This window comes from Macrobrachium nipponense, chromosome 1 (genome assembly GCF_015104395.2).
Source record: "Macrobrachium nipponense isolate FS-2020 chromosome 1, ASM1510439v2, whole genome shotgun sequence".
Taxonomy (NCBI): Eukaryota; Metazoa; Arthropoda; class Malacostraca; order Decapoda; family Palaemonidae; genus Macrobrachium; species Macrobrachium nipponense.
In genome coordinates, this window is record NC_087200.1 from 25121455 (window position 1) to 25130509 (window position 9055).

The 9055-nt window shown below is 45.7% G+C and overlaps 1 protein-coding gene across 1 annotated transcript; it reads right to left on the reverse strand.

Annotated features, from left to right (window-relative positions):
- Window positions 1-7289: 7289 nt before the first annotated feature.
- LOC135218711 (uncharacterized protein K02A2.6-like) lies at window positions 7290-8375 on the reverse strand. Its single transcript, XM_064255160.1, has one exon. It carries the CDS (start codon window positions 8373-8375, stop codon window positions 7290-7292), a length of 1086 nt encoding a protein of 361 aa, XP_064111230.1.
- Window positions 8376-9055: the final 680 nt, after the last annotated feature.

Genomic DNA, 9055 nt, shown 5'->3' on the forward strand with positions numbered 1-9055 from the left:
CATATCTTTGGGAATGTCATGTGGTTGCAGACTGGTGGTGTCTACATACCACTTTGCAGTGTTTGAGCCTCCAAAGACCGCTCTCATGACTTTGCTTTCTTCTTGCACTTGACAGTATGCTGCGGCTTTGCTTTTAAGTTGAGTCAGTGAGTGGCTGATTTTAATACCTATGTTGTTGATGTGTAACCCGCTCTTTGCTAGGGTGTCTGCTTCCTCATTTCCTTGGATCCCTATGTGACTTGGAATCCAGTTGAGAGTTATCTGTCTCTTTCTGGTTTGGTGGATGTTGGCAATTGCCCATATGCTTGTCAGGAGTTTGATATTTTCTTTTGCCTTGCCTTTTGTGATGGCTTGTATTGCTCCTTTCGAGTCGGTGTGGATAGTTGTGCTTCCTAGTTTGTGTTGCGAGTCTTCTAGCGCTTTAGCGATTGCTATCAGCTCAGTCTGTAGAGTGGAGGCATTGTCTGAGAGCCTCCAGCTTCCTTTTAGTGATGTCGAGTAGACTCCTGCCGCCGCCGCAAGAATGCTGAGGTCTACTGATCCATCTGTAAAGTATTCATTTGTGCCTGTCATTTTCCTTATTGAATCTTGTGCTGCTTGTTTCAGCTGTTGAATGGTGCATGCTTCCTTGCTTGCCGGGAGGACTGTGTAGTTGATATTGAAGAGTTCTGGTTTCCAGGGTGCTGGTTCTACATACTCAGTGAGAGGAGAGTCTTCTCTGATGTCAGCAGCATGCTTTTGCATGCCTACTCTTCTCAGTGTTTCTAAAAGGTTGCCAGAGTATGTCTTGGGTGGGTCTAGTTCTTCGTGGAGATCAATGCACTTTTTTATCTCTCTTTTTAGTGGACAGTTCCTTTCATTTTTTAAGGTTTTTAGCAGGATGGATGTGTTTCTCTGGTCTATTCTGTATGTCAGAGACTGTAGTTTTGTTTCATATCTCAGAATGCATAAGTTAGTCCACATTGGAGCACCTGTGATGAGTCTCAGGGCATTGTTTTGAATTACTTCAAGGCTCTTTTGCTCTGTGCTTGAGAGACTGGTGAGAACAGGTGCGGCATACTCAACCGTTGACCTTATTGTTTGTATGTAAAAGGTTCTGAGGGCGTGATATACTGCTCCCTGTTGTAGAGAGGTGATCCTTCTCATGGCATTGTGTCTGCATTTGACTTTCTGCTTGAGTATTTCAAGTTCTTTGCGTGGGGAGAGTTGCTTGTTTATGTTTACTCCAGGTATACAAAGTTGTCTACCCATTCAATGGGTTCACCCATGAGCTGTATGTATTTCATTTGGGTCTAGACTGTGTTTGATGGCCATTGCTTTTGTCTTTGCAGTGTTGATTTTTAGACCTAGGTCTTTGCATTTATTTTCAATTTGTGTTATTGCACTTTGCATGTTCTGGTGAGATCTGTGTCTGTCTGTGCTGACTAGGCAGACATCATCTGCATAAATGAATATTTCAACTCCATTGGATAGGGTGGTTGTGGCTAATTTTTCCATTAATACATTGAAAAGGAAGGGGCTGAGTATGCCTCCTTGAGGTGTTCCATTCTCCAGATTGAGAAAGTCCGAGCTTGCTCCTTGGAAGGTGACTCTGGCCTGTCTGTTTTGCATGTATCCTTTGGCCCATGCTAAAAGGTTGCCCTTCACTGCCTTGTCAGCCAAGGCCTCAAGGATGGCAGGTGCACTGGCTAGCTCATAAGCTTTTTCTAAGTCCAGAAAAACTACTATTGCTTTTCTCTCGTTAATTGTGGACATGACGTCTGCTAGGCATTCTTGTGTGCCTATGCCCTCTTTGTAGGCATATAGGCGATGGTGTAGAGGTCCTGTTTTCCATAGCAGTCTGTTTAGCACCATTCTCTCTGCAGTCTTTTCTGTGCAACTGATGATAGAGATGGGTCTGTAGGAGTTGGGTTCTTTGGGCTTGGGAATCGGCTGTGTATTTTGTTGGTTCCATTGTGCGGGTCTACTGCGCTCTGTGTATGTTCTGTTGATTATATGGAGATGAACTGTTTTGGCTGCCGTTCCTATGTTCTTCAGCATGCTGTATGTGATCATGTCTGCTCCAGGGGCTGTGTCTGTTCCCTTTTGAAGGGCTTTGCCCAGTTCCTTTAGTGTGAATGGAGTGTCTGTGTCATCAGGGATATTGCAGACCATGGTAATGACTCTCCATCTCCCTGGGTCTAGTGCCATTTGCCTTTCTCTTGTGGTTTGTGGTAGGTGTGCCGATTTGGTCCTGTCAGCAAAATGTTGTGCAAGTCTGTTTGCTTCAGCTTGAGGGTCAGGATGGTGTGGTTGTGTTATCTTGGATTTTCCTGATATTTTGTTAAACCATTTGAACATTTTTGCAATGGGAGTAAGTCGGGTAGTCTGTGAGCACCATTTAAGCCAGGTTTCTTGCTTCACTTCTTTGGCAGTTTGTGTTGCATGGTTTATAACGTCTCTTAGAAGAGCATGCATCTCATCAGTGGGATTGCATCTGAAGAGCTTTCTTGTTCTGTTTACTCATGTGTTCATTTCCTTAATTCTTGTGTTATAGTACCAGCTGTCCTTGTGGGGGGTTTGTTTAGTGGTAAAAGTTTTCTTAGGCATGGAGATGTTTGCTGCATTATGCAGGCTACTCACAAAGTCCTCCTGAAGCATGTTTATGTTTTGGGCCGGAGTTTGGAGGTACTGTGTTGCCCACACAGTCATTTGGTTTTTAAATGTGGGCCAGTTTGCCAGGTCTGGTCTCCATCCTGCTGGCAGGGGTGGTGGAGGGGGAATTTTTGTAATTTTTATGCTGGTTTCAGTTGCAAAGTGGTCGCTGGTTAGTATTGGGTGCACTTTCCATGCACATTCTTCCTTCAGGTTTTGGGATACGAAGCTCAGGTCCAGTCTGCCTCCTCGGAGGTGAGTAACTTCGTTTGTGTCATTTAGCAGTGCTACTTCAGGAGTATGTGTCTGCCTGCTGCATTTATATGTTGTTGGGATCGTAGCCATGGATGATGAGCATTGAAGTCTCCTGCAAAGAATGTGTTTTCTCTGGAGGCAGCACTGAAGAGGTTTTCTCCTTCAAGGATTTTGTCATGGCCTTTGTATATGTTGTGAATGACTAGTGATGGGTATTTTCTAGTCTTATTGCCTTGGATTGCTTAGCATTTCAATGCCTTGCCCACAGTCTATGTTTCTTATTTTCTCTGATGGAATTGTTGCTTTCACCAGGGTGATTAAACCTCTGTTTTCATTTGTGTGTGGGGTTTTGTATACTGTGTATCCCTGGAAAGAGAATTTGTTGGTTTCTCTAACAAGAGTTTCCTGTAGGAGGACAATGTCATGTTTTTCTACGAGCACCTGAGATTGCAGTGTGGCGTATTTTGAGTTGGCACTGTTTATGTTCCATTGAAGGATTTTTAGGGTTGTGTGTGTGCTGTTTTCATCGTTTGGGGTGTTGTTTGGGTTTTGATTGTTTTGCTCCATTTTAGTTTATCAATGATACTAGTGTTTTCCTGAGATCTGCTGTAAAGTGTTGCTCTGGGAGTAAGTGGTGAAGAACTTGTGATACTACAGATGCTATTTCTCTCCTGAGTTCTTCACGTGTTAGGATGTAGTTATGTCTGTTGGTGGGGGGGCTCTGGGGCACTAACCTGACTACCAGTACGGGTGTTACTCTCATGAACGGAGTGGGAGGAAGAGGGCATGTTGTGATGATTGGCTGGGGTGGGGAGAAGTGGCTGTTTTGGTGTGGAGTAGGGTAGGAAGGAAGTCGGCTTGGTATCTGGGACGTGTATGTTCCTCTGTGTGTATAGTGTGCCTTCTGTGAGTCTGGGGTCTCTGTTTTCGTGGAGCTTTATTGGGGTTGCTTGCTGTTTCTGAATGGGTGGCTGGTGGTGTTGGGTTTTTTGTGATTGTGATGGTCCTGTTTTATGTGTTTGCTGGTAGTGTTGGGGTCTTTGTGATTGTGGTGGTTCTGGTTTGTGTGTGTGTTGTTGGGTTGATTGCTGCCATTGTTTGGCGAGATCTCTTTGGGGTTCTTGCTGTGTGGTAGGTGGTTGTGATTGTGATGTGTTTTGTGTATGATTCGGTTGTGCTGTGGTCGGGGGGGGGGGGGGGGGGGATCCTTTCATATTCCAGATCCTTTTAAGTCTCTCCATGCAGCCTTTGTACCATGCATGGTGTCCTTTGTGGCAGTTGGGCCATCTGGCTGTTGTTGCTTCATTCCTTTTGTGCCTATCGATGCAGTCCCTTGTTGGGTGCTTCCCACTGCATACGCCACATATAGGCTTGGCTGTGCACTCTTGTTGGTGATGGCCAAATCTCTGGCATTTAAAACATCTTAAGGGTTCGGGCGTGAAAACTTCAGTGTAGTATTTGCCCCATGTCGGGATGTCTACAACAGGGGGCCTTTTGCCTTGGAAAGTAACAAGGACCTTCTTAGAAGGTTCTTTTGCCTTGTTTAGGCATCTTTCTGCATGTAACACTCCTGGGAGCTTCTTGATGGGGTCGACTGGAAGGGATGTTGGGTATCCAAGGATGATGCCTTTTTCAGTTTTCTGTGTGGGGTCTAAGTACTGGAAGTTTTTGTCGTTTTTGAGAATGTCTGCTAATTATTGGTTTTTGGGTGTGATTATGAATTGTCCTCTTTTGTTGGGTTCGGCAGTTATTTGTATGGCGGGGTGTTTGTGCTCAAGATCCTTTACTGCTGTGTATGTCGTCTGATCGGGAGTGAGGATTACTTTGAATTTGTGTAGTGGAGGGAATTCAGTTAAGGATTGTGTGTCAATTTGAGTGTTGTCTTGTGATATTGCAGGAGGTTGTGTGTGTGTGGTGTTAGGTGTCTTTCTCATTTTCCTTAGTTTCTTTCTGTTGTGGGCTACCTGGTATTCATTGTCGTCGTTTCCTTGTGTTGTGTTGTATTCGTCAGAGCTGTCCATGGTGGGGAATGGTAGGAGGGGTTGTTTATTTGTCTGTGGGGGAGAGTGTTCTTGGGGGGAGTGAAGTCTCGGTCTTTGTATTTTTGGAGAGTTGTCGTTCAGGGAGGTGCCGGCTGATCTGGTCCGTCTTCTAGTCGTCATTGGTGTCTTGGAGGTTGATGGTTTGGTGGGAGATGATGAGGGTGAGGGTGAGGATGCCATGTCTGTATGTTTCAAGTAAAGAGAGAGGGTCTGTGAGGTGAGGTTATATGTGTGTGACTGTTGCCTGAAGGGCTTGGTTATCAATTAGAATGAGTTCTGGCTTATGGAAGGCGCCAGCCTACGTTTTCCCTATGCTACTTGCAATGTAGTATTGCGACAGTAGAATGTTTTGCCTCTTGAGCCTTGCTTCTATTGGAGTTTTGAAGACCACAACGGCTACCAAATGTTCCACAAGAGAGACGGTGTTAATGAGAGAAGGTTATTTTTTAGAGAAAAAGAGGAGTGAAATTAGTCTTGAAATTGCTTATCAAACAGTGAGAGAGCTCTCTCAAGTCTTATTATTCCTTGCTAAGTGCACCAACTATAAAGTCGGCAGGGCTAAAATGCAGGGAGAGTATGCAGCAAAATGATTGGTTAGTGCGTACTGGCTTCTGATTATTCGGCGGCTGCAGGTAGGAGGAGTCTGGGCGGAGCTGGAACTGGAAAGTGGGCGGAGTCTGGGAGCGGTGTGAGCGGAGAAGTTACTGCAACGGATGCCGAGCAGCAGCTGGAAAAAAAAGGTTTATTTACAGACAAACTGGGTTGACATAGACAGGTGCGGACGGATAAGTAGTGCAGTCTCGCACTGCGAACAGAAATGACTCCGAAACAGTAAATTTGTGTTTTCTTACAGACATACATTTAGATATATTAAGGCGAACAAATAATGTGTTATACATCGGCAGAAAGGCCGCAGAACGTTCTATCGGATGGAAGTAAGAACAACGCGACTTGATGATTGGATACAATGAAAATAGGGAAAAAGTGTTGTCCTTACAGTTGCCACACGTAAGATAATTATCGTACATGTACAATAAAAACGGCCTCGGTACGATGTACGATAGCATTTTCCATTACGGTTTGTATGAGACTTTTAAGGTGGTGATAAGTATATAATTACAGTTATAAGTGGTCGGTAAACTCCTCCATGAAACAGGTTAATTTCTATAAAAAATAAAAATAATAATAATATTTGGGAGGCACTGAAGCCATTTTTCTCGGAGAAGTGGCTCGCTGAGAAACTATTAGCAACAGAGTTGATTATCAACTTCCTTCATGATCCTTTCATGAAGTTATATTTAATGTTCCTTGACTGGGTTCTTCTAGTTTGAGCAGTTCAGCAAATTTTTCCAGTTAGATAAAGCAGTAATAACAGTTCTCCATGATAAAGTGTCCATGCTATTCAGAGACCTCCTTCTCTCATTTATGGACAGGACCTATGTAATGAAAACTGATCTAAATACTGTAAATCCTGAAAGAGATGACAGGCATCTTAGTGACAGCCAAATGTACCTAGGAGTTAAAAGTTATGCAGGGATTAAAAAACCCCTCCATAGAGGAAAAGAAAGCTCAACAGCAGTAGTTTTTTCAGAGGTGTAGAAGTTTCCTTGTAGTGGCATGCACAGTAATAAAGGAGAGGTATTGTTGGGTTTACAATGACATGATGTCTTGGTGACTACTTTATTGTACGAGACCAGAGAGCCGACTGACTCGCAAACACGTTGCGGGTTATTGCCCGGCAGTGCATTATAAAGACGTATCTTACATCCCCCCCCTTCAAGATTATACTTATACATAACAAAAATTAAAGGGGACAATGTCAATATGGACATGGAAATGAGCTACGAAGAGAAAATTTTTTTTAACTAACTTTTCAGTACAAAAACATGCAGTTACATACACTGAGTGCGTTGCTTAGTGGCACTCAAATGCATGTAATACACATACACAGAAAAAAAAGAATAAATTCTTGATACAATTGTACAATTGCATATCGTATGAGCAAACAACAAATAATATCAGCATTATATGAAGTCTTGGAACCACTTGGGTCTAACGGCAGCCCTTTTGGGCCTACCAACGACGCTGGGGTCCTGCATGGAATGCGTTACTAGTTCTAAGGGCGTAGGGGTCACGGCGGTGTCGTGCTGAGATGCAGGGGTGCTGTGGGACGGAGCGATGACTCTCAAGTGTCGTCTGTTCCTTTTTGAGAGTCTGCCGCTCCCGTTGAGCTTGACTGTGTACTGACGATGGGGCTTAGTTTCCGATACCACGCCCGTTCTGTCCCACTGCTTAGTAGCCTGGTTTTGTATGTGTATATGGGTACTTAGTTCGATGGGCAGCAGTCTCCTGGTGGTGTCAAGGGTGCGCATAGCTTCCTGTGATTTTGCCACTTGTAGTTTCCCTTTGACGTATAGTCCGTCTCCAATACCTGTCTACAAACAGGTGTCTCCTAGCCGTCAGTACCCCGTCACGCAGCTGGCGACCCGTTGCAAGCTGAGATGGCGACATGTTGATCTCCTTCAGAGGCGTGTTGAGATACTGGAGTATCGCCAGGCCCGTCTTGTCTGACTCAAGGGCTCCACCTTTTGACGTGTTTTCTCGGAGTAGCCTCTTTGCCGATTTGACAGCTGCTTCTGCCCTGCCGTTGGACTGAGGATACTGGGCTGATGACAGATGGACCTTGACTCCCCATCTCCTGAAGAAGGCAACCATCTCCTCGCTGGCCAAGTTCGTACCTCCGTCAGTCAATATTTGCTCTGGGGCTCCCCAACGTGAAAAATAGGATCGAAGGTGATTGTTTATTTTGTTGGACGTGGCACCACAGGGGAAGTGAACTACTTCTAACCAACTGGTTAGTCTGTCTGCGTATACCATGTATACATTGCCCTCTGTTTGGAACATATCTGCAACGACTTGCTGGAAGGGGTATTCTGCTGGCGGCGTGAGTATCATTTCTTCAGGAGGCAGTGAAGGGGCGTGTTCATCACAGGAGGTGCATTGGGCACGGCGATGCTGAAGGTCTCCTTCTATTACCGGCCAGTAGACTGACTGCCTGGCCCTCCTAAGCATAGAGTCGAGGCCTTGGTGTCCTGCGTGTAGGTTAGCGGCTACCTGACAGCGTAAATCTTTGGGGATAACCAAACATATGCATCCTTGGTCCACCGAGTATGTCACCAGATCCTGGTTGATGGCTAGCCTATCCCGAACGCTGAAGAAGGGACGAAGGCAGGAGATTTCTTGTGACTTCTGTTGGGGCCAATCGCCTGCTGTGACCCTTGCAAGCAAGAGCTGATACACTGGGTCGTTAGATGCGGCGCTCCTGACGCAGTCTTCATCCAACACGATGATGTCCGGTTCCAAGGCGGCAATAGTTGCACATGCCACTGCCAATTGAATGTTGTCCTCCAAATCCACGTCAGAAGCTTCGTGGGGTGTTCGCATGGTCGGGTACCTTGAGAGAAAGTCCGCGGCAGTGTTCCTTTTTCCGGGCAGGTATTTGATATGAAACTTGAACTGGAGTGTCTTCTCCTTCAGGTTGAACAATCTTGGGTTGATGACGTCCTTAAGAGCCCTATCACCCATCAGCTTGACAAGTGGACGGTGTGGTCTGTGATGATGGTGAGATTTGGGCACCCAAGTAGGAACAACCTGGCCTTCCACAAGCACCAGGTGACTGCAAGGGCTTCACCTTCTACGGGGGCATACCCTGCTTCAGAAGGGGTGAGGTGTCGACTGCCACATAGTGCAAGACGCCAGCCGCCCTTGCAACAAAGGGGCTGTCAGCTGAATGTCAAGCGCAATACTGCTGGAGGACGACGAAACCAATGCCTTCCTTGCTCCAATCCGTCATGATTATCGTAGGGTGCATCTTGTCGTAATATGCCAAGCCGTCCTTGGCTAATTGACAGATGACCTCCCGTGCCTGCTGGAGTTTGCTTCGTCTGCAGGCTTATATGACTCCCATCCCAAGTGGTACCCGACGAAGGTAACCTCTCTCTTGCAGAATCTGAACTTCTCGGGCTTGAGTCTAATACCTGCAGAGGCACACGTTGACAGGAATTCATATACGTGCCAAAACGCCTCTTCGATGCTGTGATCGTATAGCAAGGTGTCGTCGATGC

Coding starts and splice junctions, on each gene's coding strand:
- LOC135218711 (XM_064255160.1), bottom strand. CDS start 8,375: ATGCGAACACCCCACGAAGCTTCTGACGTGGATTTGGAGGACAACATT.